This window comes from Ursus americanus, chromosome 9, assembly GCF_024610735.1.
Source record: "Ursus americanus isolate L20-20 chromosome 9, mUrsAme1.1.p, whole genome shotgun sequence".
Classification (NCBI taxonomy): Eukaryota; Metazoa; Chordata; class Mammalia; order Carnivora; family Ursidae; genus Ursus; species Ursus americanus.
In genome coordinates, this window is record NC_142135.1 from 27,855,528 (window position 1) to 27,872,570 (window position 17,043).

The 17,043-nt window shown below is 40.2% G+C and overlaps 1 protein-coding gene across 3 annotated transcripts in view; it reads right to left on the bottom strand.

The window, feature by feature from the left end:
- Positions 1-5,092: 5,092 nt before the first annotated feature.
- Positions 5,093-17,043, bottom strand: part of PKHD1L1 (PKHD1 like 1) — a 148,683-nt gene continuing 136,732 nt past the window's right edge. The window contains exons 74-78 of one of the 3 annotated variants that reach the window (XM_045805775.2): positions 14,711-14,862; positions 14,157-14,303; positions 13,652-13,805; positions 9,325-9,582; positions 5,093-5,302 (exon numbers count right to left, since the gene is read on the bottom strand). In XM_045805775.2, coding sequence (XP_045661731.2) covers positions 5,292-5,302; positions 9,325-9,582; positions 13,652-13,805; positions 14,157-14,303; positions 14,711-14,862 — 722 coding nt within the window. In that variant the 3' untranslated portion in view covers positions 5,093-5,291. Of the gene's footprint in view, positions 5,303-5,353; positions 6,762-9,324; positions 9,583-13,651; positions 13,806-14,156; positions 14,304-14,710; positions 14,863-17,043 lie in introns of those variants that run through there. The other 2 variants (XM_087864670.1, XM_045805776.2) reach the window with 2 other exon arrangements.

The window sequence follows — 17,043 nt, forward strand, 5'->3', positions numbered from 1 at the left end:
CTTAGTTTACGTTAAAAATATCTATGAAATAATAGTTTAAAATCATCTTTAGTCCTGGTAGTAATTCCATAATTGGGGATCATAAGTGCCAATAAGTTGGCATCTTGCATGGGGACCACCTCTTGGGAGTGTGCAATTTGAAGTCCCGTCCTCTGCCCAAGGCTTGGGTGGGGTGGGGATGGGGACCACCAAATGTCAAGTGGGAGGAGCATAGGGCATAAAGGATAGACTTGGTATATGAAAGATTTCTTTCTGAATTGCCTGTACTCCATGTGTTATGGTTAATTCTACCTGTTCTTCGTTCAGACCATTTTGCCCACTTTAAGGTCTCTGATTTGCCTCTGCCCAATCCCTAATCACTAACTTGGTTTATTCACTTTTATCAGCTTCCAACTCGCCATTTAATCTCCCAAGTCAAAGCCTTTATCAGCTTTGCTGTTCTGAGTTCTCCCCATGGTTCTGAGTAGTGTTTTGTCAACTGACCTCCCATCCCTGCCCAATAGTTCAGGCAGACCTTGCAAACGCAGCCCAGTGCTTCCCAATCTCCCTAACCCAGTTCTCTGGCTTTTTACCAAAGGGATGTTTTTTTCCTCAAGCATAATTTTAGACCTGCTGTTCTGACTCGGACTTTAATGGCTTTTTGTTAATGAGCAGCTGTCTACGGTTGAATACAGGTTATAAAGTCATATTCATTTCTTGATCAAGCAAAACAAAGCCTTGGAGCTCACAATGACAGTTTTGAATAGATACATTTGAGAGCAAAAGATATTCTGATGATAATTTTAATGGATTGTTTTATTGATCTTTCTATTCTAGAGAATTATGCTTGCTTTCAAGATCATACATTCTAATATTCTGGAAAATCATAACTTATTTTTTAATATCCATTGTCACCATTTAATAGTTAGGATCAGTTGCTTAATAAAGAAACCAACAAGTCTGACGCAGCTTTTTAAGTTTTCTTTCTATTAAAATAAAATTGACTCTCTGTGAAGCATTTAAATGTTTTCCATCATAAATATTACTATAGTGTATCTTTATAGTGATTTTTATTGCTAAACACAGGAAGACCCAAGGTCTAAGAACAATTTAGAATTAACCAAGTTAATCTTTGGAAGAGGCCTAGATAGGAATAGAGAAAAATAATCCATGTCCTTTATTAGAAATGGATTCAAATGAAGATACCATGAATTCTTCACTTCTGTGTTTCAGTAGTGAGGTGCAACCATGTAATAGCTCTTGGCTAATGTCCATGGTGTTATTAGAGCTATAATATAGTTCAGCTATATTATGAGTTAAGTAGACTTGATCTGAGCAGATCTGGCAATGTAGGGCCATTTATTATTTCTAAGGGTAAATGTGTTGAGATTCACACAAGTAACAGCTTGTCATACATACAACACGATCTGTCTTGTACATGAATTGAAAACTTAAAAATGAAACAACACTGAATCAACAAAGCCCAATTCATTCAGCTATAACATGAACTATAGCTATAGCTTGAACACATTTGAGCCTTAGTTTTCTCATCTGCAAAATTAGATTAATAATTCCTGCCTTATAGGTTTATTTTGCAAAGTAAGTGGCATAATGTATGTGGAAATGTGTTGGAAACAAAGCAGATCAGTGAAAGTTTTATCATCTTCAAGTCCAATAGAATCTTCTTTTAGCTCACAGCAGAGAATAGTGCTTCCAGGAAAACAGGAGTGAATTTTCTATCACCAGCAACCAGAAATAGACATGTTTGTTAGTTACACATAAAAAAAGGGGGGGGAAAGAAGAGCTTTAAAGTTTCACTCTAGTACATCTATTTCCTTTGCCCCTTTGATTTTAAGGACAGAGGGTGAAAAAACAGCTGTTACAAGGAAAGCACCCAAAACCCTACCCTCTCTGTGCTTTTTCTCACTACTTATGGGATATTTTGCTCATAACGGTGTCTGTTGCCAAGTTCTGTCCATTCCTCAGTGTCCACCATTTTAGCACACCAGAATTCTCATAATGTTATATCTCCTAACTAGTCTTTTGTATTTTACTTTTTCCTTTCTCTAAGTCAGCTTGGTACCTTGCTGTATGATTAATATAAGTATTATTAAAACTTCTTTACGATAAATGTCCTGTTCAAAATAAAGAGAGATTTGCTGTTGTCCATCAATTCAAATTCACTTGGGTGGTCATGTGTCTTGATTATTGCTTTTTAATCTTTTAATTTCAAACTGCTGCTCCTGAATCCCCCTGTGACCACCTCTGGCCCTTTAAAATATTAGACATGCCAGCAATTCTTGTTAAAAACATTTGTCTGTATATACTGTACATTTCATTACTCACCTCCTCACCATGAAATATATATTTCTCGCTGTGGTTTTTATCTGAAATTAAATCCTTTATAAGTGAGAATTAAATCCATGTTATAACCATACTAGATATTTTCAGTATAAAAACTTCACATGTTAATTTACTTTCTCTCTTCCTAGGGAAACTTATATGCATACAGGATCATCTGCCTGAATATATAAATTACTCTAAAGAAAAGCCAAAGGAAAATGCTCTTGCCATGTAACCAGACACATTCATAAATATCTTACCCAAAAGGAATTATTTTTTTCTGCTCATAGGCTCTGAGCCCATTACCATAGCAACCATGACTAGTGTTGTCTAACTGGATGTGAATTTTATACACTTGTTATATGAAATGTTAAGGCAGTAAGTCAGGATAAAGTGCAATTTCTACAATATTTTGGAAGGACTTCTTTATGTCAGAAATCTGGTAGAGGAAAAGTTTCATGGTGCAGCTTATTCATTTGTTTAATGAAACCATTTCTTCAACACTTACCATGGGCACAGAGTGTGCAAAGCATGTTAGAGAAGTCAGAAGCATATACAACGCTTAACCTGAAGGAACTTCCCTGATAAAACCAGCTTGTCATGGGTGAACAGAATTCCTGAAAGAGCAGTTTTTTCACAGGGAGTTTTATTTTATTTCTAAAATAAAAAATATTTTAGAATAATCTGATCATAATAACTAGAGTAGTATATTAGGACCTGTAAGTAGGACGGCAAGAGGCTTACAGCTGGTCAGATTGCCCCCAGGTATTCAAGCACCTACTGTAACCCCTACGGCAGGTCCTTTTCTTCTTAGTCTTACACATTGTGTCTGTAGCTACTCTCTGGAGAAATGTTTCTTTCATTGGAGGTTGAACACTTATTAGCAGCTGGTGCCAACCTGCAGAAGCTGAGAATGCCCACAATGAGCACAGAAGAAAGTTGTGACCCTTCACCTGCTTCAGATAGGTTTCCCAAACCAAATACGTAATGGATTCAGATCAAGGTTTAAGCATTTCTGTTTTGAAGGATACAGGTAAAATAGCTTCAAAGATGTATGTGGTATTTGACACTATTTTCTTGCCCTGGTATTGTCCCTGCCCACCTCCCTGGATAGGAAGGATTAATTCCCTGTTCTCTTGTTCCTTTCAAATTTTGCTTACCTCAAGCATCTAATGAAATGAGGAGATACATCATTTAGTTAAAACCGCTTCCCTGGGACCTACGGAGTAAATCCAAGCCCCTCTGATGGCATGGCACAGAAGACTTGCCTCATGCCTTTCCTCATGTCACATTGGTGCTCCAGGAACATCAGACTGTTGCTGATTGCCGCACACTCCATACTTCATTTGTCCACCAAAAAGTGTATCGGGATCTACTAGTGCTAGATGTTTTGTTAGATGGTAGGAGGACATGCTGAAAAAGGGAGTGCCCTGCCTTCAAGGAACCCACTATCTACGGGTGCTCCGGCCTTCATTCTTGCCACCACACCTTCTTCCAGGACTCTCTTCCTGGCTCTTCCTTGGCTCATCTCATGCTTTATTCCTCACACTCATCTCGGGCATCATCTTTGGAAGCTGGCCGTCATGGATCTCCATTCTCACAGGATGGCCCCTCTCCCCAGCCAAGTGCCGCTCGAGCACCCTCTGTCTATGGCCTGCACATACCATATCGTATCAACGTGACCTTTGTCCACCACTATTTCCCCAATTACCTCAGGAACTGTTAGAAGGTAGAGACAGAATCTTATTCTCTAGTCTTCTCACTAGAATGCCTGGTATCTAGTAAATGGTAAATAGATGTTTCTTTGACTGAACAAAATGCCAAATATATGCACAGATATTCGGATTTGCTACCTGCTAAGTGTTTATAATTTTTCTTAAGCAAGATTAACAATGATGTGGGGGTGAATATATTAGGAAATGGCATACAGAAGAGAAAGGTCTGGGCTTTGTAGAATTTTCTCAGCTGTTCCCAAATGCTTTCTTAGTGTCACTTGTTGAAAGGTACCAGGTACTTTCTGAGTACCAGCTGTTCTTGCTCTGAATATAGCTACAATGCCTTTATTGAGAATTCTTCCTCAAAATTAAGTAGTTCCTTTAGAATTTTCTGAGTACAAAGTACAATTTTTACAGTATGGGAACTTTGGTTAATTTACCTGCATGAATTGTCACTTTTCTTGCATTCCCTTATTTTATTCCGTCATTTTATTTATTTTCTGGCTTTCCCTTAGTATTCTCTTGAAAATAAGTATTTCTTGTGGTATAGCATGGGGGTGAGGGAAGTCACCCTCTTCATAGAGGCAGTTTTGAGTGGAAGGAGGGTAAGCAGAGAAAGTTTGGCCTTGTTCCAAAGGTTGTTCCAGAGGCAACAACAAAAACTCTTCTTAGAATAGTGGCCGGGGTTTGGCAGTCCCAGAAATCCAGGACAATCTAGAAATTCTGGGATTACTATGGATCTGAAAATCAGCAATTTAGTCTGAAAGAGGTCTATAACAATCTCATTTCTTCAAAATCCTCAAAAATTAGAATGACTGAGATCATTGGAAACCAGAGTTTCATGAATGGGTAGAGGAAGTCAGATCCCCCAGTACAAATTCAAAATGCTTCCAATCTGATCTAAGGGTGGGTAAGTCAAAACTATACACGCTCTTTCAACAATATAAATGATTCTAAGATTTGGAGGTACAGCAACTTGGAGGTGGCATATCTGTTTCCACATCAAAGACTTGCCAAAGTTTTTTTTTTTTTAATGAAATAAGAACATACAAATATAAGGAATCAAAAGAAAATTTATATTCTGAAGAAATCTGATTTTTTTGATTAAAGGTAATTCGTACATTTTATATATTATAAAAAATATGTTCATCTTATTTTCTTGAAAATGCTATAGACTTTATCTTCTGCAACAAAATAGCTGATAAAAAGCAGCTCTTGTATTTTTGTTTTCAGCCTGTTCTTCAGGACAGCATTTTAGTTGTATCCTGGAAAGTGAAAACAATACAAATATCTTTTTTAAGTAGTAGTAACATCCAGTGTGGTTTAAAATATGTTTCATTCATTTTAACGTGTCTAATATTTCATGGTATGGTTATTCTGGCAAAAGTAGTATTTAAAAATTAGTATTTCAAAGTTTACCAGTGTACTTTTAGAATCGGAAATGCACTCTTTTTGTAGGACTGGGGAGAGAGAATAGTGGTGCTTAAACTTTGTATTTTTCACATTCATCATTTTATTTAGTGGAACTTTGTGACTGTCTTACAAATACAATATTGTTAATTCAGAATGCAAAGTTATGAAAATCCCAGCATTGCATTTCATTAATAGTAGGTGTGAATGCATTCCCCCCAAATTCCTATGTTGAAAACCTGATACCCAAGGAGATGGTACTTGGAGGTGGGGACTTTGGGAGGTGCTTAGGTTCTGAGGGTGGAGCCGTCATGATGGGATTAGTGCTCTCACAAGAAACCCACAGAACTCCCCAGGCTCTTCCACCCTGTGAGGACATGGTCTGTGACCTTGGAATTGGGCCCTCACCTGACCGTAATGGCACCCTGGTCTCAGACTGCCAGTCTTCAGAACTGTGAGAAATACATTGCTGTCGTTATCAAGCCACTCAGTCTGTGGCATTTTGTTACAGCAACCCAAATGGATTAGGACAATGGTGTTTAAATCACCTTATGTTTTAACTGAAGAATGACAGATTATTTAGGAGCAAAGGAAAAGACGTTGATTGACTTTTCTATCTGGGGAAAAAAGCCCTAAAGAAAATGCCAGGAACAATATCATTTACTAATGATTTTTCTGGGGCGCCTGGGTGGCTCAGTCATTGGGCATCTGCCTTCGGCTCAGGTCATGATCCCAGGGTCCTGGGATGGAGCCCCGCATCGGGCTCCCTGCTCTGCTGGGAGCCTGCTTCTTCCTCTCCCACTCCCCCTGCTTGTGTTCCCTCTCCCACTGGCTGTCTCTCTCTCTGTCAAATAAATAAATAAAAATTTAGAAAAAAGAAAATAGAATTTTCTGAATTTTATAAAATCCCAAGGTTGTCAGGAACAAGGAGGCCAAAAGTCAGTGAAGACAATTAGAAAACAATGCATTTAACAAGGAAATACAAAAAGCACAAAGATATAGTAAGCAGTGCTTACATTTTATATTTTAATGCTTCTGAAAAGAAACAAATTTAAGCAATGCCTGTCATGCTATGATAAAATGGACAACTGGTTTTACTTTTATTAGAATTCTGAAGATAAGAAAACTTGGATAAAAATACAATTACTTTATGGGGCGCCTGGGTAGCGCAGTGGTTAAGCATCTGCCTTCGGCTCAGGGCGTGATCCCAGCGTTCTGGGTTCGAGCCCCACATCAGGCTCCTCCACTAAGAGCCTGCTTCTTCCTCTCCCACTCTCCCTGCTGTGTTCCCTCTCTTGCTGGCTGTCTCTATCTCTGTCAAATAAATAAATAAAATCTTTAAAAAAAAATACAATTACTTTGTGTGCTGGTCATTTACTTATGGTCCCTTAGCTCCAAACCCACCCTTCCATGTTCAGCTATAAGAGGCCAGGACTGAGTCTCTTCCAACCACACTTCGCCCTCGACAGCTGGCTCCTAATTAACTTCCGGCGTTAAGAGGAAAGAAAGGATTATTCCTTTCTGTTTGATCACTGTTCTTGAAACCCCAACCTCCACCTTGTCCTGCCACTCCCAGAACGAGCCTTATTGTGTCCCTTCATCCTGACCTTACCTATATTTAAATTTAAAATCTAGTCTTGGCTTTTATGCCTTGAAATTCTTCAGTATCCTTTTAAAGTACTACTCCATCTCAAATTCTTCTTATATTCTTCTTTTAATTTTGATTTTTACTCAAATATAAGAATCTAACTAGGTATCTTATAACTTGAATATTTATCATTTTTTGATATTTAGAGATCTCTATTGGTTCTATGTAGATCCATACTGATTTTTTTCAATTTTATTTTTAATCGGGGTGAAATCCATAGAACATAAGATTTTAATCATTTTTAAAGTGGACGGCTCAGTAGTGTTAAGTATGTTCACACTGCTGTGCAGTCTCCAGAACGGTTTTCAACTTCTTAAATCTTAGCAGTATTTTTTATGTCATGCTTTCATTTCATTAATCTGTCAGAAACTCTCCATCATTCCCCCCATTAGATCAACTGCAAGCTCATTAGAATCTACCAATCAAAGCTTTTTACCATTTACTTATAATGCCGCTACTCATCATTTCCCCCCAAGTAGCAGGGAGGCCTTATCCCCCTTCTGAGAGTTAAAATCAATTAAAGCACCTATAATAAATATGGCTTCTGAGTGCTCACAATTTAGTAAGGAAATAGATTTGAATATGTCTAAGCCTAATAAATGTATACCACCGGAAAGGCCATAAGAATGGTATAAACAAAGCACAACTGGAGAACAAGGGAAAGGAGCATTAAATGTACCACAGAGTGGGAAGGAAGAAGGGGAACCTGACGGAGGAAGGAGATTCCGTGCAGGGTCGGGCAGCGTGCCATGAGCCGATCTGGTGAGTAGAGGAGAGCCCAGATGGAGGGAATATGTGGGACGGCAAGCATCTTCTCTAGGAATGATCTGGCACAGGAGGCAGGCTGCAAGACTGGTTTCAGGGACTCTGGGGTTGATTGTAATTTGCATGTAGTAAGGCATCTTCGAGGATTTGACATGACACATTACTACATGACCCTGTGCTTTGGGAAGAGGAGTGTGACAGCAGTGAGGAAGAAAGGCCGAATGCGACGAGTTAGAAGCAGGGAATTCAGAAGGCTATAGCGGTGGAGGCAGTACAAGCAGAAAAAAAGGGAAACGTTGTCAAGTGGAGCAACAAGACTTTAAAGGGCATTACGGACGGAGACAGATGTCCAGAGCACCTGGAAGGAATGCAGCGCTTGAAGGGAAGAGGGAAGTCTACGAAGTATCAGCCTGAGAGATGAGAAAGGTGACCCTCGCATTAACTGGGATGGAGCAGCAGGAAGAACAGCACCTTTGGAAGGGAGAGATGAGAAATTCCATGCTGAACATGGATAGGTGGAGGGGTCTTTTTTCACCCCCACTTTTTGCTTTGCTCCTATCATGGCCCTGTTCTGGAGTACCTTTCCCTCCATTTCCACCTTTTATTCATCTTTTATAATCCTGTCTGTGAAGTACTGCTATGGGGTGATGCCAACAGTCATCCCAATCACTGTCGCCCACAGGGACCTCTCCCTCCTTTGAAACTCCCTAACAGTCAGTGTCTTTGTCTGTCTGCCAGTCCTGGCACTAGCCCTTGGATTCCCTTTGTGGGACCACACCTCTGCCATTCCTGGCCCTTCCCTCCATGTGGGCCAGGCCAGGCTAATGAGAACACAGTATCTGCGGCCCCAGTGATTGGCCCAAAGATGGACATGTGACCCAAGCTAGGTCAATGATATTGCTATGGGGTTTTGCTGAAAGAGTTGAGAAAGAGGTTTGCTCTTCCTGCATTGGCTGCTGGGCTGGTAAAATGTACATGAAGACACAGGTGGTACCCTTGCCGAGAGGTCTGACGTGGGGGGTGGTGAGTAGAGAGTCTGCCTGCGAGTGAATCTACCACAAGGAGCATGGAGCCAAGAGACGGAGAGACACAAGTTTTGGATCATATCACATGAGTCCGCAGGTCTAGCTACAGCAGAAATCACACTACAACTAGACTTCCCAGTCAAGAGAGATTCACTTTACCACCTAAACCAATTCGAGCTGAGCTTCTGCCCCTTGTGACTGAAAAAGGGTCCAACATTGCCTTCCCATTCCCCATGTTCTCATGTGCCACTGTGTAATGTGAATGACATTTCCTGTAGGGTCATCTTCTCTCTACCACTGAAGCAACTGCTTTCTCAATGGCCGAGACCATGTCTCTGTGTTCCCGGGGTGCCACGCATAGTGGTCTCTGTTCAGTAAATATTTACTGGGACCTCAGTATGTGGAGACATACATTACATAAAAAATTAACTATGCTTACCTAGATTTATGTTCAAAATCAAAACCGTGGCCATAAATACTTCCAAGAGCAACACTCTTCCCATCAGACCACTAATCACTAGAATCATCATCTGGGCAGCCGTGCCCACCGTGGATGCTCTGCCGCCACTGCTGTCACTGCCGCCACCGCCACCACTGGTGCCGCCACCACTAGACACAGACTGTGCTTCGAGGCTCAGAGTCCCGGATTCCGCCCGGACAACATCCTCCAGTATAAATTCAATCTTATAATTTTTTCCTAGGAAGGAAAAACCGTCAGAGAATTTGACTTCCTCTTATGATTTGTTTTCACACAGTCCCAGTTGGGTTTTCATTGACTTAAAAACGCTATCTAACTCCTCATGAAGTATTTTTGTGAATTGAGCCCAAACAGATTAGTTTAAGCACAAACACGTGTAAAGAAGGTCTCAGAGTGAAGAGTTTCATTTGCCCATCAACCATGGGCAGGCGGAGTCTGGGTAGACTTTTCATTCTGTAGCATCAGTACGTGCTTCTTAGTGCGCAGGACTAGAGAGAGGTTGCTTGAAATGAGGGAGGGTAGGGAAGGGAAATGAAGATGTTAAGCATCTGTTCCATCCCTGGATACTTGACCTAGAAGTAGAGAAGCCCCAGTCTCAGTTGGGGGATATGGGGATGGATCCTGAACTTTTAATATTTTGAAAAGTTTCAAACATACGGAAGAGTTGAAAGAATAGTACAACAAACACCCACATGCCCTCCATTGCGAATCAGCAATTTTACTGTTTTCCACAATTCCTTTAAGTCAGTTGCTGTTTTTGTGTTGCACAATCATGACCCTTTCTTCTAAACCTCAGGTAGACAAATTTGAGGAAACCTGTTAGACATTTTCAGAGTGTGAAACATAAAAACCTCATCCAAATGCTTTTTAATCTGTATGTTAAATCTTCCCAGTTTTGAACATGAGATAACCAATATATTTTTCCTCGATATAATTTCTTCTAGGGCTATTGCTGTCATCAATAGTGACAGACAAAGACACTGACTATTAGGGAGTTTCGAAGGAGGGAGAGGTCCCTGTGGGTGACAGTGATTGGGATGACTGTTGGCGTCACCCCATAGCAGCACTTCACAGACAGGATTATAAAAGATGAATAAAATGTGGAAATAGTACCACAGACTTTGCGATCCTTGTCACAACCCTGAGGTTTCCATTCCTCTCTCTTTCTATTACCTTAAACAACATCATTTGTTTTCTTTTTTTCCATCCCTCCCCCTCCCTCCCTCCCTTCCCTCTCTTTTTCTTTCTTTCTTTCTTTCTTTCTTTCTTTCTTTCTTTCTTTCTTTCTTTCTCTCTCTCTCTCTCTCTCTCTCTCTCTCTCTTTCTTTCTTTCTTTCTTTCTTTCTTTCTTTCTTTCTTTCTATTTCTTTCCTTCCTTCCTTCCCTCCTTCCTTCCTTCTCAGCAAATATAATTAGATCTTGACTGCATCGTGCTTTCACCAAACAACAGAAATGCATTCTGTAACTTTCAAGATGGATGGTCTGGTCATTGTTCTATAGAATTTTCTGCCACCATTACAATCCATTACAATCCATGACAGTGACATATTTAGGTCTTTCCTTTTTTGTGTTTGAAAAAAACTGAATTTTTGCAGCAGGTGTATGTATTTTTTTCTTAATGACTTTTCTGTGTAAAGAATTTAGGTTTGTTTTTGTTTTTTTTTTTCTCCTGCAGTACTGTGAGGAGCCCAAGATAACCTTGTGGAGATGCCACTCCATGCAGGAGAACCAAGAACCCAGCTAAAATCCAGAATCCAAACCTTGGGGATACGACTTCAATCAAGCTAATCTGGCAGAAAATCCAGACATCATTGAGCAGACAGGAGCCACCCCTGCCCAAATTCCTGGCCCAAACTACTGTGAGAAAGTGCAATGGTTGTTTGAGTCATTAGATTTGGGGCTGGTTTGTTATGGAGCAATAAGAACAGAAACAAGCACCGGGTATCATACAGATTGCTCAGTAAACATGTCCCAAATGTGGATTATCCAGTAGTAATACTATTTTTATTCAGGTTGCCCAAAGATGCAGCCTCAGCTGTTTACTACTTTCTTCCTCTTCTACCCTTCTCTCACCTTGTTCTCACATCCCTATTTTCTGTGTTAGAAACCACACCCCATACCTCCTCTATCCAGGTGGGCCCTGCTTTGCTTTCTATCGAGCTATAAGTAGAAGAGGGTGTGGGACCACACTGTCAGGCTCCAGTCTAATCTGCAAGGGGATTTCCCACATACAGTAACTGGCGGGGGGGGGGGGGCGCTGCCTACTAGAAAGAGTTACAAAAATGATGCTTTGTTCATTTTTTCTCACATGCTTTGTTGTTATTACAATTTTATAGTAGTTAATCTACAAACTGGCTAACTGATCTAAAGATAATGAAGAGATGACTATATTTGGTCTTCCTTACTATACACAACCAGGGAACTGAGACCCTACACTTGATGACAGTAAGAAAGTAAGACAGTGGGCAAGCAAGCAAGCAAGAGATTAGAAGCAATGGCCGTGCGCCACAGCAGATCAGATAGACACTCTAGGAAGCTTGGAACTATGAAGGAAAATTTACTGTATAAAAGGAGAATGATATTTTGTTATAACAATAAAACACCTAAGTCTATACTATTGCTTCAGCACTCCAGTGATCTTGGTTATTTTGGAACATTGCTATTTGGAAGCGGTAGTTTGAAGAACATGGTCTCCAGGTCGGGTCTTTGCCACTGGGCACCTTTTGGGTCCATCTTCATGGGGAGGAGGGCAACTTTCTTCTCACCTAGGGTTCTTGATAAGTGCCTCAATTCCCAGAAGAGGATCCCAGTTCTACCACCATTTAGGCTGACTCTCAAAGAATTTGGCTCTGCCCTTAACCAGCCAGTGTATAGGACACTCTAAATACTTGTCTAGGAGCACAATGTTGGACCCATTGCCATTTGTATCCCATCAAACACTAGGTTGAGATACTGCTGCCTAGCAGGCAGACCAAGCTTGTGTGGTTTAGGGCATCATCAAAGCAAGAAAAAAACAAAAAATAGGGAAAAAATACTTAAGGGAATGATTTTAGCTTCTGATATTTACTTAATATGAAAAAATCAGACTATTATTGGAGTTTCTTTTACTTATTTTATTTTGTTTACTTTTATTTTGACTTTTAGTATGTATATATGTGTGAGAAAACAGTGGTAAGAAGTGGGGAGTACCAATATAACTTTTCAGAAGTTAGGTCCTACAAAGGTCCTAAATGGGCCCAGATTAGTGGTAAACAGATTAATGGAAGCCTGTCTCAGGTAAAAGCAGTTTATCCATTTCTCTCTTTTAGATACTCTACAATCTATCACCAATAGATACTCTACAACCTATCTGTCTTGGGCTCAGTAGTAAGGCTTATAACCAATTGAAGTTATGCCATCAACCCGTATGAAGACAATATAAGAAACAGCACAGTGGAAGTTATGACTATTTACTGTCATGGTGAAGATATCACTTCATACAGATTCATTGGGTATACATTATGAGAACTCACAGGAGACATTTGTTCTGACCTCAGAGCAAGTTGTTAGTCTCCACAACAACTGGTTTCTCTCCCTGATGGGCATTGTGGACTCATGACAATGTTTACGTTTTCTCCTTTGCATTGTCTTTCAGAAAGACTAGAACCCACTTTTCAGTCCAACTCTGAACTCCTGCATGGGGCATTCAAGTTATACGAGCCTATCTCATCCTCCCTTTTCTTTAACTTGAAAAGCTATGTATTAACTGTTTTCATTTTAAATGTAATGCATATTTAGTGAAAATTTACAACAGTGCACAAATGGATAAAAAATATGAATCATGATTTAATTTTGATGCGTAGCCTCAGATTATGTTTAATTTCCTTAATTGCTTATTTTAATTCTCTTTTGTTTTGCATATTAAAAATATTTTTTTAAGCTAGATGGTATCTGACATGTTTTCTGAAACAAGATATAGTGTTCCAATTTTTTTTTTAAAGATTTACTTATTCATTTGATGGAAAGAGAGAGAGAGCACAAGCAGGAGGGGCAGAGGGAGAGGGAGAGAGAATCTCAAGCAGACTCCATGCTGAGCTCCAAGCCTGATGCAGAGCTCGATCTCACAACCATGAGATCACGACCTGAGCCAAAACCGGGAGTCAGAGGCTTAACCAACTGCACCACCCAGGTGCCCCTACAGTGTTGCAATCTGTCTAGTTTATTAACCAGAGTATTTAGAATGCTTTGCTCAATTATAATTGTCCCTGTTTATGGATATATATGTGAAGATCCAAAATAGTGCACTCACCTGTTCTAAGTAGAGTAAGGTCTGTGTAGTTGGCCCAGCAGCTGCTAAATGGAATTGTTGTATTTCCACTCAGACCACTGATTTGGTTATTATTGGAGTCCTTTAGTCGGGCCTTCAAAGTCAGTGAAGTAATCCCAACTGACACACAGTTACCCTAACGAAAAAAGTAGTAGAGAATTTTAATTGTCCTGTTCCCATACCCCCCCTTTTTCTTTAAGATGTGTGACACTTCCTTTTTTAAAATGCCTCATTACAAATTTAAAATCTGCAGGAGCTTCTTTCCCTACACAAGGAGTTCACAAATATGGGTGGGCACTGGAACAAGTTCACTGAAAAGGAACACTTTCAAAACAGGGAAAGATTATATCCATAGGTATTAGTCCAGGTTTTAAGGGGCAGTGTCATTCTCAGGTTGCCAGTGGACCAGGGTTATTGAAGCTGGCTCACTCTCCAAAATTTATAGCTTCATTTCTTCACTCAACTAAAGCTTTGAGTTGGAACTTACATCAGAATCTACTGCCTTTACTGAAGGCTGCTGAGAAAATGGCTGTCCTGGTTGAGCTGCCACTGGCTGAGTGATCACTGACAGCGAGGACACAAAGGCCACATGATGAACAGGAAATGCAAACCTTTCAACTGGTTGGGCGGTCACCTGTAAATAAATGGTCACGAGTGATGAAGTGGTTTTCACATGACAAATGGCAGTCAGGAACAAATTCATCTTAGCTAGGCTAAGTGTAATAGGGAATAATAAGCGTAAAAATACGTTCAATATGTGAAGTTAATTTTATTACAGTATTCCCTCTGGATCGAATTCATGAAGCATTGTTATAAATATTCAAAGCAAAGCACATTTTATACCAATAAATAACTTTTTTAGAAGATAAGCTCCTTTTTCAACTACTTTATCATTTTAGTTATACCATTAAAAAAATAGCCAACATTGATTGGGAAGACGTGCCGTCTAAATTATTGTATTGAACTATAAAGAGTTAAAGGAAGAAATAAGCAACAATTTTTAAATAGCTAAGATGCATTTTTCTAGCTGCCTTTTCTTACCTTAATCCAGGCAGAATCACTTGGGCTGGGGAGAGGGTCGGTAATAGACATGGAAGAGATATTAAATCCAAGGATACTACTGGTTTTTCCTGAAATTATAGCTTGTCCAAGAGAATCAGCAATTTTTTGGAGTTCAGATAACTGCATCTGACCTATAGGGAAACAGTAATATGACATATGGGTTATAAGAATATAGGACTGTGAGTTTTTCATTTTGCTTTTTGTTTTTTTGTGGGTTTTTTTTTTTTTCACAACTCCATCCACAATTCTGGAATTCTGTAGCTTTTTCACCACCCATGAGCTCAACATGACGAAGTCCTATGAATGAGCTTAGGAAAACGGAGCACTCAATAGAACATGTTTTTAAGCTGCAAATAAAGAAAAACCAAAGGCAGATAAAATAGATACAAGAAAAGTGAATGACAGCATAGTGGAAAAAGATACGCGTCTTAATTTAGTCCTTTCCCATGCCATTCTTTACTGAGAAGTGAAACGATATCACGCAAGTTTGTCACCATGTGCCATTTTTTAAAAAGAGAGTTTTAATTTTGGCATGTAAGGATAATTAGCATGATTGAATTTACACAATGTACATTAGTAAATTCTGAAGTTAACCCTACATGACTCACAAATTGTTGCTTGCTCTAGATGTTGATGATTTTCAAGGTTAATTTTAACACTACAGGCAGTTTCTATTGTCTTGTCTAGCTTGGCAGGCCTTCTACACTTACTGGCCCCACGGTGCTCCGTACCTAAGAAGTGGTCCCTCTATTCATCATACTCATTTTCAGAGCCTGGTACTTTTGCCTGATCCCTTCTTCTACTTCATCTGTCGCCCACACCATATAATCACAGTTACCAGTTTCCAGATTTCTCTGTCTGCACTGTCTAAATCCTAGTCAAAGCCATCATTTACTAAAACAGCTTTTAACCTGGTTTTCTCGCACACATTCCATCCTTCTTCCACTCCATTGTATACAATGTAGTCTGACTGATCTTTTAAAAAACAGCTGTATCCAGGATCTTTCTGATGCACTGTAAGCCTTGACAACAGTTCTTGTGTAGTTATCCAGCACCTTCTATATCCAGAGTCCTGCCTTGAGGACTATGAGCATTGCATTTCCTCCTTTAAGGCTAACCCATGAAGCTCAGTGTGCTCAGGAAGAGGAGGCAGCTGACCTCACATAACACATCGAGGGTCTTAGGGAATTTCAGTCCTGTCGGTCTAACACGTCTCTTTGGGTTGACTCAGACCCTCTGGATAAATGCTTAGTCTTTCAGATTTCTTCTTCTTCCCCCCGACCCCCACTCCTTCCATATACTCCTCTCCAAATGGCTTCCCAGGTATGAGGGCTCCTGTGGCCAAGCGGTAGCAGGTACAAAGGGGCTTCATCTCCACCGACTACTGCTACCACTTGTCCTCACTGATTTTTGGTGCAACGTGGCAGGTCTGACCTGCCTGCACCGTTAACAGGTTTTCTCTGACCACTTGACATGTGAAAGCATCCATTTCTGGTGACTGCCACCTTAAGAAACCAAAGTCCTTAAGCTGAAGAGCTTTTATTCCTGACCAATCTCTGTTTATGCAGAGATCCCCTCAATACTTCAGTAACCCCTTTCGATGACATCTGGGAACTCCTGGACATCCTGACACCACCTGAAGGCCGTGGAGAGCCAGCAGTATTACTACCTTCCTTGCCACTGCCCAATATTTTGCTGTGAATTCCCTCTATGCCACATTGTAGGGTTTTCCTTGAGACTTGAAAGCCTATCTCAGAATATGTCTGAGAAACATGCCATTAGCCTGTCCCTCTGACTACCCCCATCTCCATGTTCTTAGACTGTCTTATACCTGTCTGGATAAATCTAACAAAATAAAACTGCTTAAAGGGGATAAGGGGACGGAAGAGGTTGTATGTGAAGAAATTTAGATCACATAGAGGAAATTTAGATCACATAGAGATCACTCTGGACATTTGAGTGGCTACATGGGCTTACAATGACCCCGCTACATGTAAGGGCTTCCCAGGAATTTCTAAGAGTTGGTGAGCAATCTATATATGTACCATGGAACCACTACAAGTCTTAGAATAAATGAACCGACTGTGTTGAGTCAAAAGCCCTGACAGGGCTGATGAAGGAAAAGTAACCTATGACTGGGTAAAGAACATTATGGAAGATTCTGTTACAACACAAGCCTCACTTCCTGTTTCCTTCAGCAAAGAGAGTTGATCAGCACCTCCCTCTGCTCCAGATAGCCTTTCCACAGGCTTACCTCTACAAGGGAAGAACCTCTGTCTGCCTAGCTGGCAGAATTCCAAAACAGTATGTGT